The 18,907-nt window shown below is 58.2% G+C and overlaps 1 protein-coding gene across 1 annotated transcript in view; it reads left to right on the top strand.

The window, feature by feature from the left end:
• XPO7 (exportin 7) overlaps positions 1–18,907 on the top strand; it is a 56,471-nt gene that overhangs the window by 28,057 nt on the left and 9,507 nt on the right. Inside the window, exons 11-21 of the mRNA XM_064175660.1 lie at positions 39–211; positions 848–1,041; positions 2,481–2,586; positions 4,835–4,970; positions 6,776–6,849; positions 7,899–7,979; positions 10,195–10,258; positions 12,723–12,831; positions 14,037–14,143; positions 15,079–15,167; positions 16,194–16,301. Coding sequence (XP_064031730.1) covers positions 39–211; positions 848–1,041; positions 2,481–2,586; positions 4,835–4,970; positions 6,776–6,849; positions 7,899–7,979; positions 10,195–10,258; positions 12,723–12,831; positions 14,037–14,143; positions 15,079–15,167; positions 16,194–16,301 — 1,241 coding nt within the window. The remainder of the gene's footprint in view (positions 1–38; positions 212–847; positions 1,042–2,480; positions 2,587–4,834; positions 4,971–6,775; positions 6,850–7,898; positions 7,980–10,194; positions 10,259–12,722; positions 12,832–14,036; positions 14,144–15,078; positions 15,168–16,193; positions 16,302–18,907) is intronic.

Raw genomic sequence — 18,907 nt, 5'->3', positions numbered from 1 at the left:
CTGCTTCCCCTCCCCTCTCTTTCTTTGGCTGCTGCCAGCACTGGGAGTTTGCTCCCAACAGTGTTCACTATCTGCTGAGCCTGTGGCAGCGCCTGGCCGCGTCGGTGCCCTACGTGAAGGCCACAGAACCTCACATGCTCGAAACCTACACACCAGAGGTCACCAAAGCTTACATCACCTCCAGGCTGGAGTCTGTCCACATCATCTTGAGGTAAGAAAAGCAGAGAGGTGCACCAAAGCTGCTTGGCAGCACCAGGGGCCAGCACAGGAGGCTCCAGGGGGTTCTCGTCTCAGTTTGATCTTTAAAGGCAGACAGGACTGGAGGATGTTCTTGGGGGGGTCACCAAAGGAGAGCTGAGGGAAGTTGGACTGCAGTCCTCTGTTGTCTGATGAGACAGAATGTGACCAGAGGAAGATCTGGAGGTGTTTATCAACACTAAAGATGAGCCAGAGTGTGCCCAGGTAGCCAAGAAGGCCACCAGCAGCCTGGCATGGATCAGCAGTGATGTGGCCAGCAGTGGGGCAGGGATTGTCCCCCTGGACTGGGCACTGCTGAGGCTGCACCTTGAACCCTGGGTTTGGGCCCCTCATTCCAAGGACATTATGGAGCTGGAGCAGGTCCAGAGAAGGGCAAGGAAGCTGGGGGAGGGTCTGGAGAACAGGGCTGGGGAGGGGCAGCTGGGGGTGCACAGCCTGGAGAAGAGGAGGCTGAGAGGAGACCTCACTGCTCCCTGCAGCTCCCTGCAAGGAGGCTGGAGCCAGCTGGGGCTCGGTCTCTTCTTTGGTTCTGCTTTAAGCTCTCTCTGCACTTGAACTTCTTCTCTGCTGTCTTCTTCCCTGCTCTCAGGGATGGGCTGGAGGATCCCCTGGAGGACACAGGCCTGGTGCAGCAGCAGCTGGATCAGCTGTCCACCATCGGGCGCTGCGAGTACGAGAAGACCTGCGCGCTGCTGGTGCAGCTCTTCGACCAGTCAGCACAGTCCTACCAGGAGCTGCTGCAGAGTGCCACTGCCAGCCCCATGGACCTGGCTGTCCAGGAAGGTGAGTGCCACTGCCAGCCCCCTGGGTGCTGCTGTCCAGAGTGAGCCTCTCTGGGCAGCTGTGAGCCAGCAGCTCGCAGCAGTGGCTTTGCTGTTTTCCAAAACACCATTTCGGAAGCTTGGGCCTAGAACCACAGAGTCAGGCAGGGCTGGAAGGGACCAGAAGGAGCAGCCAGTGCCAGCCCTTGCCATGCCCAGGGACACCTCACACTAGAGCAGGCTGCCCACAGCCTCACCCAGCCTGGCCTTAAACACCTCCAGGGATGAGGCAACCTCCCTGGGCAGCCCCTGCCAGGCTCTCACCACCCTCATGCTGAAGAACTTCTTCCCAACAGCCAGGCTGACTCTCCTCATTTCCAGCTCTGTTCCATCCCCCCCAGCCCTGTCCCTACCTGACAGCCTCAAAAGTCCCTCCCCAGCTTTCTTGTAGCCCCCTTAAGGCACTGCAAGGCCACAAGAAGGTCCCCTGGGAGCCTTCTCCTCTGCAGACTGCACAGCCCCACCTGCCTCAGGCTCTGCTCACAGCAGAGCAGCTCCAGCCCTCTGCTCATCCTCCTGGTGGAATGCATCAGTGAGCAGCCAGATCCCCCCCAGCACTGCCCTGGGGAGGTGGCTGTGTGCTGCAGGATACTTCTGGCTGTGCACAGGCACTGCCACTGCTGGCTGCAGATGTTGCTGTCCTCAGCTGGCTCTGTTCCTGTTTCTTGGAGGAGCTGCAGTGCATCTCCTTGCCCAGTCCTTGGGGGACAAGTTGTGAAGGTGCTTCTCTGAGCCCAGGCAGTCAGCACTGCTTGCCCCATGCTTTCTGCCATGGTCTGGAGCAGGATGTGGAGTGCTCCTTGCAACCTCCCCACTGCCTCCGTGGCAGAAACCTGCAGCACTGGTGGAGAAAGCCTGGAGGCACAGCCACGAGCTTCAGACACATCTAAACTAACCTTCCTGAGCTGCTCTGAATGTGTTGTAGCAACACCAGGGACCTCATCAAAGCTCCCTGGAGGGCAAGTTGAGGAGGAGAAAAGCTGAATCAAAAGGTTTGAAGACCTACTTTGAGCTCTGGCTGCATGACAGAGGAACTGCCCACGATGGTCAGGCAGCTCCTGGCTGTTTAGCAAACGAAGCAGAGGTTGCAGTTCAAAGCCACTGAAGGAGGCTGCTTGGCCACAGCCTGGGGTGGGTTCAGCCTTGGAGGTTCTGTTCTTGCCCAGCTGCTTGCTTTAGGATTTGCCTCACATTGGCTCTGGAGTTGTCTGGAGTTCAGCTCTGGCTGCGTTCTGCCTCCCCTCTCACAGTGCAGGCTTCCCCTCCTCTGGAGGAGCAGAGGTGTGGAAATGTTCCTCTGCTCCTGGAACTGCTCTGCTGCCATGAGTCTGAGCGCTGGGAAGCTGCTGCAGTTCCCTGGCGCGCAGGGTGGTGGTGCCTGAGGCTCTGTGTTGCTTGCAGGACGCCTGACCTGGTTGGTCTACATCATCGGGGCCGTGATCGGCGGCAGAGTCTCGTTCGCCAGCACGGACGAGCAGGACGCCATGGACGGAGAGTTGGTCTGTCGGTAGGGAAGCTGCTTTCACCTCCATGGAAAGCTCAGCCAGGGAAGCTTCCCAACCATCTGCTGCTGCTCCTCCTCCCCTCACCAGTGAAAAAAGAGCTCTGTGGAATTGGCCATCCTGAAAGGGAGAAGCTTTGGAGCGCTGGGGAAAGGCAACTGCAGAGCTGTGCCCTGGCCCTGCTTGGGCACTGGGAGGGGAAGAGCTTGCAGAGGAGAGCTGGGCCTGGGCTTCAGTGCCTGCTTGGGAGTAGGACTTCGTTCATGGTGGAGCTTGAGCATGGCAGGGAGGAACTGGGCCTGGCTCAAGTCCCTGCTTTGCAGTTGTGCTTCATGGCAGGGGTCAGGGGAAAGTTTTGTCCTGGTTGGTGATCCAAAGTGGGCTTTGTCCACGAGCACTGTGGTGCTTCCATGGCTGCTGAGGCTTTGTAACATCATCCACCACGTGCTGGATGCTCTTAGAGCTCCATCATTACATCCAGCACATTCCTGGATGCTGACAGAGCTCCATCATTTCATCCACCATGTGCTGGATGCTGACAGAGCTCCATCATTTCATCCATCATGTGCTGGATGCTGACACAGCTCCATCATTTCATCCACCCTGTGCTGGATGCTGACAGAGCTCCATCATTTCATCCACCCTGTGCTGGATGCTGACACAGCTCCATCATTTCATCCATCATGTGCTGGATGCTGACACAGCTCCATCATTTCATCCACCCTGTGCTGGATGCTGACACAGCTCCATCATTTCATCCATCATGTGCTGGATGCTGACAGAGCTCCATCATTTCATCCACCCTGTGCTGGATGCTGACAGAGCTCCATCATTTCATCCACCCTGTGCTGGATGCTGACACAGCTCCATCATTTCATCCACCCTGTGCTGGATGCTGACAGAGCTCCATCATTTCATCCACCCTGTGCTGGATGCTGACACAGCTCCATCATTTCATCCACCCTGTGCTGGATGCTGACAGAGCTCCATCATTTCATCCATCATGTGCTGGATGCTGACACAGCTCCATCATTTCATCCATCATGTGCTGGATGCTGACAGAGCTCCATGATGTCACCCACCACGTAGAGGCATAGAGCTGCTGAGATTGGGAAAGACCTTTGAGGTGATCAGGTCCAACCTGCTGGGTGCTGCTAAAGCTCCATCACATTATCTACCACCTCCTGTGGATTTGGAGGCTTCTGAACCACCTCCAGCCCAAGCTTTGCTTAATGGGTGTCAGAACACAGCTCACAGCTGCCAGCCAAACCCAGGTCACACTGAATGCCTTCTGCTCCAGAGTGTGACCAGCTTGGAGGCTGGGAAAGCTCAGGTGGAAGCTGCTGGCCTTGGTGGGCAGGCAGTGTCCCACCCAGCTGCTGAGCTCCCACCAGCTCTGCCTTCCCTACCCAGCTGCTGAGCTCCAGGAGGGGACATGGTGACCCTGTCTGTATCTCAGTGCCTGCACAATGCCTCTTCTCAGAAGCCTCTTTGCCTTTTGCCTCCCTTCCCCCACTCTGTGGCACTTGCCAAGAAGAGCAGATTTGCTTTTGTGCCCCCTCCTCAGTCTCTCTTGCCCTAGAATCCCTCCACCCTCCCTGCCCAGTGAGAGCTCTGCTCCTTGAGCCCTTCCACAGGTCACAGCTTCATTTCTGGGGGCTCACAGCAACAGCCAGGCTGGGGCTGCAGTGTCCTTGGAGCCTGGCTCCTGTGAGGGCTGCAGGCAGTGCAGGCACTGGGTGAGTGCTGCAGCACCCAGGACTCAGGCCTGCAGCAGATGAAACCCAAGACCTTACAGCTCCTCTTGGGAGGGGGTTAGGGGCCTTAAAATACTTTGGGAGAGGTTAGGAGCCTTAAAATACTTTGAGAGGGGTTAGGAGCCTTGCAGCCCCTCCTGGGGGGGTCAGGAGCCTTGCAGCCCCTCCTGGGGGGGTCAGGAGCCTTGCAGCCCCTCCTGGGGGGGTCAGGAGCCTTGCAGCCCCTCTTGGGAGGGTGTTAGGAGCCTTGCAGCCCCTCCTGGGGGGCTCTGGAGCCTTGCAGTCCCTCCTGGGGGGGTCAGGAGCCTTGCAGCCCCGCAGAGGAGTGTTCCCTGCTCAGTGTTCTGTGACCTGTCCTGGCAGTTCTCGGCCCAGAGAGGCAGGCAGTGCCAGTGCTGTGCTGGGGCCAGCCTAGGGCCAGCACCGAGTGCCAGAGCTCCCTGGTGCCTTGCCAGGACCCCCCTAAGGAGCTGGGCTTTGTCCCCCCTCTCTGCAGGGTGCTGCAGCTGATGAACCTGACGGACTCTCGGCTGGCACAGGCTGGCAACGAGAAGCTGGAGCTCGCCATGCTGAGCTTCTTCGAGCAGTTCCGCAAGATCTACATCGGGGACCAGGTGCAGAAATCTTCCAAGGTGAGAGCTCCTCTGGCACTGAGCCTCTCCTCTCAGTCCTGCAGTGCCAGGGGTGAAGGGGCCTCTGGAGATCACTGAGTCCAGGGCAGGCTGCACAGGAACACATCCAGGTGGGTTTGGAAAGGCTCCAGAGGAGCCTCCACAGCCTCTCTGGGCAGCCTACTCCAGGCCTCAGCACCCTCACACCAAACAACTTCCTCCTCCTCTTCACATCCAACCTCCTGGGGTCCACTCTCTGCCCACTGCCCCTTGACCTGGCACTGGGCACCACCACACACAGCCTGGCACCTTCACCCTCACACCCACCCCTCAGACAGTCACAGACACTGCTCAGATCCCCTCTCAGCCTTCTCCTCTCCACACTGACCAGCCCCAGGGCTCTCAGCCTTTCTCCACAGCAGACATGTTCCAGTCCCTTCACCATCCTCACAGCCTCCACTGGACTCCCTCCAGCAGATCTCTGCCCCCCTTGAGCTGGGGAGCCCCAAACTGGGCCCAGGATTGCAGCTGTGGCCTCAGCAGGGCACAGCAGAGCAGAGCAGAGGAGCAGGAGAACCTCCCTAGCCCTGCTGGCCACACTCTTCCTGCTGCACCCCAGGATGCCCTTGGCCCTCTTGCTGTGCCATGCAGAACTTGCTGCCCACCAGAGCACCCCTGAAAAGATTCCTGACACCCTCCTCTTGACACCCCCCCTCAGATCTGTATGGGCATGGAGGTCCTCTCTCAGCCTTCTCCTCACTTAATGTCCTCCCTTTTGCCACCAAAACCAGTGGCATTGTTTGCCTCAGAGCTGGGCAAACTGTTCAGTGTCTCACCACCTTCCTGCTGAGGAACTGTCCAGCTGCCCAGGGCCTCCCTGCCCCCCTCCAGCTGCCCAGGGCCTCCCTGCCCCCCTCCAGCTGCCCAGGGCCTCCCTGCCCCTGCCTGAAGGCTTCAGGTCAGGGATGTGACATGGCAAACAGAGTCATGGATTGGAAATGTCCTTTTAGATAGTGGAGTGCAACCATTCTCAACTGTGCCAAGGCTGGGGCTAAGCCATGCCCCTCAGCACCACAGCTCTGCACCTTAGAGACACCTCCAGGCCTGGGGATTGAGTCACCTCCCTGGGCAGCCTGCAGGTGGAGGAGCAGAGTTGCTACATTGCCTTTCCCTAGGCAAAACATGCTCCAGCTTTTGGGCACAGGTGGAAAAGAGGCAGCAGTGGTGAGGGCAGATCTTGGTCTGGGTCGGATCACAAACATCTCTTAGCCAGACTAAAGGTGGGAAGATGCAGGTTGGATGTTAGGAAGAAGTTGTTGAGCATGAGGGTGGTGAGACACTGGAATAGTTTGCCCAGGGAGGTGGTGGAAGCCTCATCCCTGGAGGTGTTTAGGGCCAGGCTGGATGTGGCTCTGAGCAGCCTGCTCTGGTGTGAGGTGTCTCTGCCCAGGGCAGGGGAGGTTGGAACTGGCTGCTCCTTGAGTTCTTTTCCAGCCCTGCCAGTTCTGTCATTCTGGGACTGATTCTCTCTCTCTGCACTGTTTTGGCTGATTGCAAAGCCCAAAGCAAACCCTCCCAGAGCTTGAGGGATCACAGATCTGGTTCGGTTGGAAGAGACCTCTGAGGTCACCCAGCCCAACACCACCATGGCCACTGAGCCATGTCCCCCAGTGCCACATCCACACCTTTCTTGAGCACCTCCTGGGGGTGCTGACTCCACCTGCTCCCTGGGGAGTGCCTCAGAGGAGTGCAAACCCAACTGACCCTTCAGCCTTCCTCGGTCCCCTGCCAGCCTTTCACCTGCTGCTGTTGTTGTCCCCCTGCAGCTGTACCGCCGTCTCTCGGAGGTCCTGGGGCTGAATGATGAGACCATGGTCCTGAGTGTCTTCATAGGCAAAATGTAAGTGTGGATGCCTGCAGGCAGCAGAGCTTCCAGGGATGGTTTGAAGGTATAAAGCAGCACTGAAAGCAATGGAATGGGCAGGGAGTGTTGGTCAGGCTAAAACCAGCAGCCTCTGGTTACCTCTGAGCGAATGGTAGCAGTTGTCGGGGCTGAAGTCATGTGCAGCACCCAGGAGTGATGTATCCACCATGGACACACCAAAACACAGCAGGAAATGGATCCTCTTCCCAGGGCCTGCTTAAAAGCAAAGTCAGGGAGAGAGGGGACAGCCTCCAGCACTCTGTCACTTGGCTCTTGGCAGCCACCAAAGCTCCTCCAGAGCTTTCCTTCGCAGGTCATGGCGGTCAGGAGCAGAGCAGGGCAAGCCCTTGGCTGAAAACCTCTTCCACTCCAGTAGGGATTTGATTTGGCCTCTTCCTTGGCAGCTCTCCTGGACCAAACCTCAGGCTGCCTTTTTTTGTCACCTCCCTGGCAGCATTTTGAGCCAGTTCAGTCTCCCAGTGCCTCGTGCCTGGGGCCACGCAGCCGCTGAGCTGCCCCCCCACCTTCTGGAGCATTGCCCCCATCTTTACCTGCCTGGGGGCTTTGCCTTCCTCTGCTGCCCCCCTCCACCCCCAAGCTGTTCACCACCCCCAGAGGGGTGCAGATGGCTCGCAAGGGCTACTAGAATTCTGCAGCTGACAGTGGATGGTGCAGGTGCAGAGTTGCAGACGTCTGCATGGAGTCACTGCCGCAGAATTCTCTTACCCTTGCTGCAGAAACCAGCCCTGGAGTGCCAGAGAGTTGCAGGGGCCTGGGTGTGGGCCAGTGTAGCTTGGGACCCAAGTAGTGAAGATTATCTGAAGGATAATTTTTCTAGTCCACCAAATGTAAGTACAGTGATTTTATACCCATCTTTGTGCCGTTGTGCTGTCTGTGCTGGCGGTGGAGGGTGGAGCTGCTGCCCTTGGGGTGACTTTTGCAACTGCAAGGAACTCTGCAAGACAGCCAAGGGGCTGCTGAGCAAACCCCTTCTGACCTCTCCTTCTTCTTGTCCTCTCCTCTAGCATCACCAACTTGAAGTACTGGGGTCGATGTGAACCTATCACCTCCAAGACGCTGCAGCTGCTCAATGACCTCTCCATTGGATATCCTTTGCAGAAGAGATGCTGGGGGCAGAGGGCAATGAAACCTCAGCAGGGGGCAGAGACTCCCCCCAGATGCTGCACTGCAACCAGCAGCCCTCTGTGGGGCACAGAAGCACAGAAGGGGTTAGGTTGGAAGGGAGCTCAAAACTCAGCCAGTGCCAACCCCATGCCATAGGCAGGGACACCTCCAGGGAGAACAGGTTGCTCAAGGCCTCATCCAGCCTGGTCCTGAGCACCTCCAGGGAGGTCGTGGAGCACAGAAGCACCCAATGTGATCAAAGATCACATTGGGTGCTTCTGTGCTCCACGACCTCCCTGGGAAACCTGTGCCAGTCTCTCAGCACCCTCAACCTGTGCCAGTCTCTCAGCACCCTCAACCTGTGCCAGTCTCTCACCACTCTCACTTCTTATTCACAGCCACTTTCCATCTCCCCTCTGCCACTCCAAACCCATTCCTCCTCCTCCTGCCATTCCCACACCTTCTCAACAGTCCCTCCCCAGCCCTCCTGCAGCCCCCTTCAGACCCTGCCAGGCCACTCCAAGCTCTCCTGGAAGCCTTCTCCTCTGCAGGCTGCACAGCCCCAACTCTCTCAGCCTGTGCTCAGAGCAGAGCTGCTGCAGCCCTCTCAGCACCTTGGTGGCCTCCTCTGGGCTGGCTCCAACACTTCCATGTGCTGCTTGTGTGAACTGCTTCATCTTGCATTGCTTCATCTTTCCAGTGAGGGTCAAGAAGACACTGGAACAGGCTGCCCAGGGAGGTTGTGGGTGCCTGGAGGTGTTCAAGACTGGGCTGGATGAGGCCTTGAGCTACCCTGGGCTGCTGGGAGGTGTCCCTGCCCATGGCAGGGGCTTGGAACTGGATGAGCTTTGAAGTCCCTTCCAACACAAACCATTCTGTGACTCTGACTCCTCACTGCTTTGTGGCTCCCTCTGACAGTTCATTCATTGGCACTTAGTTTCTTTATGGACAGTTGATTGATTTGATGACCTTCAAGGTCCCTTCCAACCTATTCTGGGGTCTCAGTCAGTGAGAGGAGCAGAGGGGAACTGCTTGATCAAACTCTCATCTGGCTGCTGAGTTGCAGTAGGTAGCTCTGATGTAGTTTGGGTTTGGTTATTTTGACAGCCTGGAGAAGAAAAGGCTCCAAGGAGACCTCAGAGCAATCTCCCAGGATTTGAAGGGGCCTGCAGGAGTGCTGGGGAGGGACTTGTTAGAGGCATGGAGTGAGAGGTGAAGGCTTCAGGCTGGAAGAAGCTGGCTTGAGATGAGACCTGAGGAGGAAATTCTGCCCCAGGAGGGTGCTGAGGCTCTGGAACAGGTTGCCCAGAGCAGCTGTGGAGGCTCCAAGCCTGGCAGTGTTGAAAGCCAGGTGGGATCCTTGAGCAACCTGGGCTGGTGGAAGCTGTCCCTGCCCATGGCAGGGGTTTGGAACTGGGTGAGCTTTGGGGTCCCTTCCAGCTCCAACCAGTCCAGGATTCAATGGAACAGCTCACCCAGAGACCCTGTGAAGGATCCAAGCCTGGAATTGTTCAAGGCCAGGTTGGATGAGGCCTTGAGCAACTTGGTCTGGGCTAGTGGGAGGTGTCCCTGCCCGTGGCAGGGAGGTTGGACCTGGATGAGCTTTAAGATCCCTTCCAACACAAACCACTCTGTGGTTCTGACTCCTCACTGCTTTGTAGCTCCCCCTGGCAGTTCATTCATTGGCACTGAATTGGTTTATTGGCAGTTGATGGATCCAGTGTCACTCAGACTCTATTGACAGTTGATGGATCCAGTGTCAATCAGACTCTATTGGCAGTTGATGGATCCAGTGTCACTCAGACTCTATTGACAGTTGATGGATCCAGTGTCACTCAGACTCTATTGACAGTTGATGGATCCAGTGTAAATAAACCTGACCCACTGCAGGTGGTGAGAGACTGGCACAGATTGAGGGTGGTGAGACCCTGGCACAGGCTTCCCAGGGAGGTTGTGATCTGTGATCACATTGGGTGCTTCTGTGCTCCACAACCTCCCTGGAGGTGCTCACTGCAGGCCTCTCTCTGGCAGCGTTCTGTGCAGCTGGGCTCCTCTCGAACCAAGCAGAGGAAAGGTTAGAACTCCTCTGAATGCTCCAGCTGTAAGCCCCCTGCCAGTTTTGCCCTGCAGAGGGCTTGGCAAAGCCCTGCCAGGAGCCTTCTGCTGCCCCTGCTGCTTCCTTAACGCCTCCTGCACCTACAGCAGCGTCAGGAAGCTGGTGAAGCTCAGCGCCGTCCAGTTCATGCTGAACAATCACACGGTGAGTCCTGCCAGCCCCCTGCTGCCCCCCTCACAGCCAGCTCCTCCAGCTGCCCTTGTGCAGCTCCCACAGTCCTCATGGATACACTGTGGGAAGTCTCCCAGCTGCCTCCCTTGGGACCTGCTGAGCCTCTGAGAAGATGTGGGCTGCGATCCGGCTCTGCTCCGAGCTCGGCCTGGGGTGGGGAGGTTGTAAAGAGCTGTGGTGAGAGGATAAGGGGCAGTGGTTTGGGACAGGCTGAAGGGATTTGGGGCTGTTGAGCCTGGAGAAGGGAAGGCTCCAGGGAGAGCTTAGAGCTGCAATGAGACCTTAGAGCTCCAGGGAGAGCTTAGAGCTGCAATGAGGCCTTAGAGCTCCAGGGAGACCTTAGAGCTCCAGGGAGAGCTTAGAGCTCCAATGAGACCTTAGAGCTCCAGGGAGAGCTTAGAGCTCCAATGAGACCTTAGAGCTCCAGGGAGAGCTTAGAGCTCCAGGGAGACATGATGAGAGGCACTGGTTTGAAGGTGGAGCAGGGGAGATTGAGGCTGAACATCAGGAGGGACTGTTGAGAAGGTCTGGGAAAGGCAGGAGGAGGAGGAATAGATTTGGTGTGGCAGGGGGGAGACTGAAACTGGATGTGGGGAGGAAGTGAGGATGGTGAGAGACTGGCACAGGTTTCCCAGGGAGGTTGTGGAGCACAGAACCTCCCTGGAGGTGCTCAGGACCAGGCTGGATGAGTGCTTGAGTGACCTGTTCCAGTGGGAGGTGTCCCTGCCTATGGCATGGGGTTGGCACTGGCTGAGCTTTGAGCTCCCTTCCAGCCCCTTCCATGATAACTGAGTGATGTCTTTTATCTCTGGGGGGTTGATGTCAGCTCAGAGCCTTGTGAAGGGCTGGGCCAGGCCCTAGGTGAGTGAGCTGAAAAGTCAAATCCCTGAGTCCAGTTCTAGGCCAGGGGTGAGTCCAGTTCTGGGCTGGAGTGAGTCCAGTTCTAGGCCAGGGCTGAGGTCTCCCATGTGAGACAGAGCCAAGCCAGAGCTGCCTGCAGCAGCCTGCTCCCTCTGCTGCTCCCTGCATGGAGCTGGGAATGCTGCCTTGAAATGAGAAGGGTTGGGATGAGCAGCAGAGGATCAGGGCTCTGGGAGCCTCTGCTCACTTGGTGCTCCCATGCTGGGCTGGGAGGGCTTGAGCAAGGCCCTGAGTGCCTTCAGCTGGGAGTTGTTCTCAGGCAGTTCCATGCCCTGGGTGCAGCCCAGGAGCTGCTCTTGGTCCTGTGGAGACTGTGGGGCAGAGGAACTCAGAGCCCCCCTGCAGAGGGGCTGGATTCCTGGGGAGGAGAGGAGGCTCCCAGGGGACCTTCTTGTGGCCTGCCAGGATCTAAAGGGGGCTACAAAAAAACTGGGGAGGGACTTTTTAAGCTCTCAGAGTGACAGGACTGGGGGGGATGGAACAGAGCTGGAGGTGGGGAGAGTCAGCCTGGAGGTGAGCAGGAAGTTCTGCACCATGAGAGTGGTGAGAGCCTGGCAGGGGCTGCCCAGGGAGGGGGTGGAAGCCTCATCCCTGGAGGTGTTTGAGGCCAGGCTGGCTGAGGCTGTGTGCAGCCTGCTCTGGTGTGAGGTGTCCCTGGGCATGGCAGGGGTTGGCACTGGCTGCTCCTTGTGGTCCCTTCCAGCCCTGCCTGGTTCTATGGTTTGGGCAGCTCTAAGGCCTGCAGAGTCTCCAGGAGCAGGGGGGTGCAGGTTGCTGCCCTGCTTTGGAGGCAAAGCACAGGACTGCCTCATTCTTCTGCTCCAGGGCAATGCCAAGCTGCAGGATGATGGAGCTGGCAGCCTGCTCCAGGGCAATGCCAAGCTGCAGGATGATGGAGCTGGCAGCCTGCTCCAGGGCCATGCCAAGCTGCAGGATGATGGAGCTGGCAGCCTGCTCCAGGGCCATGCCAAGCTGCAGGATGATGGAGCTGGCAGCCTGCTCCAGGGCCATGCCAAGCTGCAGGATGATGGAGCTGGCAGCCTGCTCCAGGGCCATGCCAAGCTGCAGGATGATGGAGCTGGCAGCCTGTTCCAGGGCAATGCCAAGCTGCAGGATGGTGGAGCTGGCAGCCTGCTCCAGGGCAATGCCAAACTGCAGGATGGTGGAGCTGGCAGCCTGCTCCAGGGCAATGCCAAACTGCAGGATGGTGGAGCTGGCAGCCTACTCCAGGGCAATGCCAAGCTGCAGGATGATGGAGCTGGCAGCCTGCTCCAGGGCAATGCCAAGCTGCAGGATGATGCAGCTGGCAGCCTGCTCCAGGGCCATGCCAGCAGGGTGCCTGCTGCCCTCTGGTGCCTCTCTGCAGGAGGACTGGCAGGGGGAGGCGCTGGAGGAGAGAAGCACAGAGCTCACTGCTGCTGCTCCTTCGGGCAGGGGGAGGAGGCATCCTGAGGCCCGCAGGCAGGAGCCCCTCCCGGGGTGCCTGGTTCTGATCCCTCTCTCCCCTTCCTTGCAGAGTGAGCACTTTTCCTTCCTGGGCATTAACAATCAGTCCAACCTGGCGGACATGAGGTGTCGGACAACCTTCTACACTGCACTCGGGCGGCTGCTCATGGTGGACTTAGGTACTTGAGCCTCTCCTGCCAGCCAGAGCAGAGCTCTGGGCAGAGGGGAACCTCCTGGAGCTCAGCCAGGACAAGTGCAGAGGCCTGCAGCTGGGGAGGAGCAACCCCAGGGACCAGCCCAGACTAGAGCTTGTCCTGCTGGAAGGCATCTCCGTGGAGAAGGACCTTGGGGTGCTGCATGGCACAGCAGTGTGCCCTGGTGGCCAAGGGTGTCCTGGGGTGCAGCAGGAAGAGTGTGGCCAGCAGGGCTAGGGAGGTTCTCCTGCCCCTCTGCTCTGCTCTGCCCTGCTGAAGCCACAGCTGCAATCCTGGGCCCAGTTTGGGGCTCCCCAGTTCAAGGGGGACAGAGATCTGCTGGAGAGAGCCCAGTGGAGGCTGTGAGGATGGTGAAGGGACTGGAACATGTCTGCTGTGGAGAAAGGCTGCGAGCCCTGGGGCTGGTCAGTGTGGAGAGGAGAAGGCTGAGAGGGGATCTGAGCAGTGTCTGTGAGTAGCTGAGGGGTGGGTGTGAGGGTGAAGGTGCCAGGCTGTGTGTGGTGGTGCCCAGTGCCAGGCCAAGGAGCAATGGGCACAAACTGGAGGCCAGGAGGCTCCATCTGAGGAGGAGGAGAAAGTTGTTTGGTGTGAGGGTGCTGAGGCCTGGAGCAGGCTGCCCAGAGAGGCTGTGGAGGCTTCTCTGGAGCCTTTCAGGACCCATCAGGACACTTCCCTGTGTGCCCTGCCCTGAGTGGCCCTGCTGGGGCAGGGATCTTGGCTTGGCTGATCTCCAGAGGTCCCTTCCCACCCCTACTCTTCTGTGGCTCTGTGGTTTGGTTTCTGAGCTGTGCTGGGCCCTGCTCTCCAGGGAGCTGTGAGCTGCTGCAGGAGATGTTGGGAGGGGAAAAAAGGAAGGGCAAGAAGCTCCAGCAGGGATTTGGTGCCTTGTGGCTGGGTGTAGGTATCCAGAGGTGCACAGCACCAAGGCTTGAGGCTACATTTTGCCTCCACAAGTTCCAAGTGGTGTTTCCCTTCCCAATGTTTCCCGAGGTGCCAGGGTTTGTCCCAGCTCCTTCCCCAGGCTGTGTTGGCAGTGCCAGCTCAGCCCTGTGCAGACGAGTGGGCTCCATGGGGAGCAGTGTCTGAAGGGCTGGCACAGGCAGTGCTGCAGGGGCAGGGATCTGCTCCTCCTCTGCCTCCTCACTCCTGGCTTGGTTCTTTGCTTCCAGGGGAAGATGAGGATCAGTATGAGCAGTTCATGCTGCCCCTCACAGCTGCCTTTGAGACCGTGGCACAGATGTTCAGCACAAACACCTTCAACGAACAAGAGGCAAAAGTAAGTGGGGCAGGACCTGGCCACTTCCTCCCTGCTGCTCCCTGCAGAGCTCTGGCATGGCAGGAGGGTGCAATAGGTCCTGCAGCCTGGCAGCTGTCCTGCCCTCTGCAAGAGACCAGTAGGTGCTGGGGTGGGGAGGGCTCTGCCTCCAGAGCCTGGCAGGTGCTGCTGTGTCCTGCACCCCGTGGGGTCCTGGTGCAGTGCAGAAAGCCCAGAAGCCAACCACCTCCTGGGCAGGGAGGGGACTCTGCCCCTCTGCTGAGCCCCCCCTGCAGTGCTGGGGCAGCTCTGGAGCCCTCAGCACAGCACAGACAGGGACCTGCTGGAGAGTGGCCAGAGGAGGCCACAGCAGTGCTGGCAGGGCTGGAAGGGCTCTGCTGGGAGAGTTCAGTCTGGAGGAGAGAAGGCTCCAGGGAGAGCTCAGAGCAGCCTTGCAGTGTTTGAAAGGGGCTCCAGGAGAGCTGGGGAGGGAGTCTGTGCAAAGGCCTGGAGTGACAGGGCAAGAGGTGAACTGATATTGGACATGAAGGAGGAATTCCTCCCCCTGGGGCTCTGGAACAGGTTGCCCAGAGCAGCTGTGGAGGCTCCAAGCCTGGCAGTGGTGAAGGCCAGGTTGGATGAGGCCTCCAGCAAGCTTGAGCAAGGGGCAGCAGGGCCTTGGATCTTGGATGCTCTTTAAGGTCCTTTCCATCCCAAACCATCCTGTGCTAATTGAATCAGGGAGTCTCATCTGTCTGCCTGCCTTCTGCTGGCAGCAACCCCCCCAGTGCTGTCAGTGCCCTGCTCACAGCAGAGAGGGCTCCTGGCACTGGGGCTGGCATCCAGCACAGACAGTGCTGTGAGGAGGAGGAGGGAAGCAGCTCTGGGCTGGGGGTGCCAAGGAGGGGAGGTGATGTCATGCTCTGTCCTAACAGCTCTTTTCTCTCCTGCTGCAGAGGACTTTGGTTGGCTTGGTGAGAGACTTGAGGGGCATAGCCTTTGCCTTCAATGCCAAGACCAGCTTCATGATGCTGTTTGAGTGGATGTATCCTTCAGTTGCCCTCAGACGTTTGAGTCATCCTGCCTGGCAGAGGGCACAACTCTGCCTGACTGCATCCCAATGCCCTCTTGTCCCTGCCCAACCCTGACTGGGGCTTCTCTTCCCTTTTCTGAGCCTCCCTAAGCTCTGAACTGGATGTGGCTTGGGTCTGCCAAGCTGGAAGTCTACTCAGAGCTCTACTGTTGAGTTTTCCAACTGCACCTAAAGAGATTTGACCTGCAAAGCACAAAGACCTTTTAATGTCAGGCTTGTGTCACAGCAGTAACAAAAAGCTGTTGCCTCTTACTGTCTGAAGCCAGCAGCAGTTGGTGTGGTGAGAACAGAACTGCTCCAAGAGCAGCCTGGCTGCAGGCTCCACTTCTCCCTTTGACTGCAGAAGGTCAACTGTCAACACTGACAGCTCTTTTAGCTGACTCCACTTGCACTGAAATCCTTTCTGGGCCTGGCTTTGCCTTGCTGAAAGAAATGTTTGTGCAACTCCTTGGATGGGTTGAGGGGAAGAGAAGGCTCCAGGCAGACCTCAGAGCAGCCTTTCAGTAGCTTCAGAGTGAAGAGGAGGGTGGGGAGAAGCTGGCAGAGGTTGAGGAGGGTGAGACCCTGGCACAGGTTTCCCAGGGAGGTTGTGGAGCACAGAAGCACCCAATGTGATCTTTGATCTTTGATCACATTGGGTGCTTCTGTGCTCCACAACCTCCCTGGAGATGTTGATTCTGTGCTCTAAAACCCTCCTAGAGGTGTTCAGGACCAGGCTGGATGAGGCCTTGAGCAGCCTGTGCCAGACTGGTGTTGGCACTGGCTGAGCTTTGAGCTCCCTTCCAACCCAACATGTTTGTTGTTCCTCCTCCCATGCTCAAGCAGCCCACAGCAGCTCTTTAACCTCAGCTTTGGTGCAGGTCACACACACACAGAGAAACCCAAACCCAAATCAGGTCTTTTTGGATTGAATTTGACCTTTTCAGTGTTGGGTTTTGGTCCTTCATGCAGCAAAGCTCCTTAGCTTTCCCCTTGCAGCTACCCCTCCTACATGCCCATCCTCCAGCGGGCGATCGAGCTCTGGTACCATGACCCAGCCTGCACTACCCCTGTCCTCAAGCTGATGGCTGAGTTGGTTCATAACAGGTATGAGAGCTGGCACACACCTGCCTGGCTGCTGCTCCAACCTCTCTGTGGCCATTTCTCTCCTTCCTTCTACCTGTGCTTCTGAAGGCTGCCAAGGGGGCAGGGAGGAGCTTGGCAGTGTGTCAGCAGGGGAGGGAATCGAGCAGCTCAGCTGTGCCAGTGCCAAGTGGCTCCCTCAGGGCCCAGTGCTGTTGAACATCTTTGTCAGTGCCATGGGCAAAGGAATCAGTGCAGCATCAGCAAGTCTGCAGCTGGCACCAAGCTGTGTGGCACAGTCACTTGCTAGAGGGCAGGGATCCATGCAGAGGGAGTTGGGCAGGCTGCAGAGCTGTGCCCAGGCCAACCTCATGGCATTCAACAAGGCCAAGTGCCAAGTCCTGCACCTGGGGAGGTGCAATCCCAAGCACAGCTCCAGGCTGGGTGGGGAATGGCTGAGAGCAGCCCTGAGGAACAGGACCTGGGGGTCTGGGCTGATGCAAAGCTCCACAGGAGCCTGCAGTGTGAGTGCAGCCCAGACACAACCCTGTGCTGGGTGCAGCCAGAGCAGTGTGGGCACAGGGCAAGGGAGGGGACTCTGCCCCTTGGCTCTGCTCTCCTCAGAGCCCACCTGGAGCACTGTGAGCAGCTCTGCAGCCCCCAGCACAAGCAGCACATGGAAGTGTTGGAGCCAGCCCAGAGGAGGCCACCAAGGTGCTGAGAGGGCTGCAGCAGCTCTGCTCTGAGCACAGGCTGAGAGAGTTGGGGCTGTGCAGCCTGCAGAGGAGAAGGCTTCCAGGAGAGCTTGGAGTGGCCTGGCAGGGTCTGAAGGGGGCTGCAGGAGGGCTGGGGAGGGACTGTTGAGGAGGTGTGGGAATGGCAAGAGGAGGAGGAATGGGTTTGGAGTGGCAGAGGGGAGATGGAAAGTGGCTGTGAGGGAGAAGTGAGGGTGGTGAGAGACTGGCACAGGCTGCCCAGGGAGGTTGTGATCAAAGATCACATTGGGTGCTTCTGTGCTCCACAACCTCCCTGGAGGTGCTCAGGACCAGGCTGGATGAGACCTTGAGCAGCCTGTCCTAGTGGGAGCTGTCCCTGCCTATGGCAGGAGGTTGGCACTGGCTGACTTTGAGCTCCCTTCCAACCTAATCCATTCTGTGGGTGTCAGGAGGATGGGGCCAGGCTCTGCTCAGTGGTGCCCAGGGCACAAACTGGACCATCTAATCGTGAGGAAGAGCTTCATTAACTGAAGGGTGCTGCAGCCCTGCAGCAGGCTGCCTGTGAAGCCTCCTCTGGAGGCATTCAGAACCCTCTTGGCTGTCTTCCTGGGTGACCTGCCCTGGGTGATGCTGCTTTGGCAGGGGAATTGGACTCAGTGATCTCCAGAGGTCCCTTCCAAGCCTCACCTCAGGGCTCTGTGAGCAGACACAGTCGATGAGCACTGAACTTGTGAGTGTCTGCTCCAAGGGCAGTGCTGGCAGGTGGAGGCAGCCAGCCCCAGAGCTCTTTCAGAGCAGCTTTATTCTCCCTGGCAGGCAGATGACCACTTCAGCTTTAGAGCATCAGCTCTTTCTGCCAGCAGAGAGCTACCTCTGAGGCTGCTCAGCTCAGGAGCTGTCTGCTCTGGTGGTGGAAAGCTGCCAGGAGGCAGCTGAACACAAGGCTGGAAGAAGAGATGTTGGTGGCAGTGACACACAGTTCAGGCCCAGGCTGGCTGGGTGCAGAGGAGGTGAAGCAGAGATGCTGAGGGGGGGCTGGGACATGTCTGCTGAGGACAGGCTGAGAATTGGGGTCCTTTTAGTCTGGAGAAGAGCAGCCTGAGGGGGATCTCACCAATGCTGATCAACCCCTCAAGGCTGGGTGCCAGGAGGATGGGGCCAGGCTCTGTTCAGTGCTGCCCAGTGCCAGGACAAGAAGCCCTGGGCACAAACTGGGCCATCAGGAGCTCCATCTGAACATGAGGAGCAGCTTCTTTAACTGAAGGGTGCTGAAGGCCTGGAGCAGGCTGCCCAAAATGGTGCTGGAGTCTCCATCTCTGGAGAGGTTCCAGCCCCACCTGTGTGCACTCCTGGGTGCCCTGCCTTGCAGGGAGCTTGGGCTGGGTGGTCTCCAGAGGTCCTTTCAGCCCCCACCGTGCTGGGAGCCTGTGCAGTACACAGCCAGGCCATCAGCTGCCTGCCCAGCCCCTGCTGAAGTTGGTGACATGAGGGGAGACAGGGACATGAGAAGAGAATTCTCCACTGGAGGGGCTCTCAAAGCCTGGCACAGGCTGCCAGGGAGGTGGTTGAATGCCCATCCCTGGAGGGGTGCTGAGGGCCATGGCTTAGCCCCAGCCTTTGCAGAGTCAGGGAGTGGTTGGAGTGGGTGATCCTGGAGGTCTTTTCCAACCTCTTCTCTGCTTGTACCTGGGAGCTGACTCCTTATGGTGCCAGAGCTTGGCACAGCCATGCAGCACCTTCTGCCTGCAGCAGGCTCACAGCCACTCAGCTGCCCCAGGGGTGACCTGAGCAGCTGTGCTGTGAGGGGGGGAAGAAATTGCCAAGCTCTGGAGGCTGTGCTGCTGTTGTGAGTAGAAGCCACTCAGCCTGCCCTGCTCTGCTGCTCCCGAGGTGTTCCCTCTGTGCTGCCAAGGA

This window comes from Pogoniulus pusillus, chromosome 42 (genome assembly GCF_015220805.1).
Source record: "Pogoniulus pusillus isolate bPogPus1 chromosome 42, bPogPus1.pri, whole genome shotgun sequence".
Classification (NCBI taxonomy): Eukaryota; Metazoa; Chordata; class Aves; order Piciformes; family Lybiidae; genus Pogoniulus; species Pogoniulus pusillus.
The sequence above is the reverse complement of the archived record's forward strand: the minus strand, read 5'-3'. Positions and strand labels throughout refer to the sequence as shown.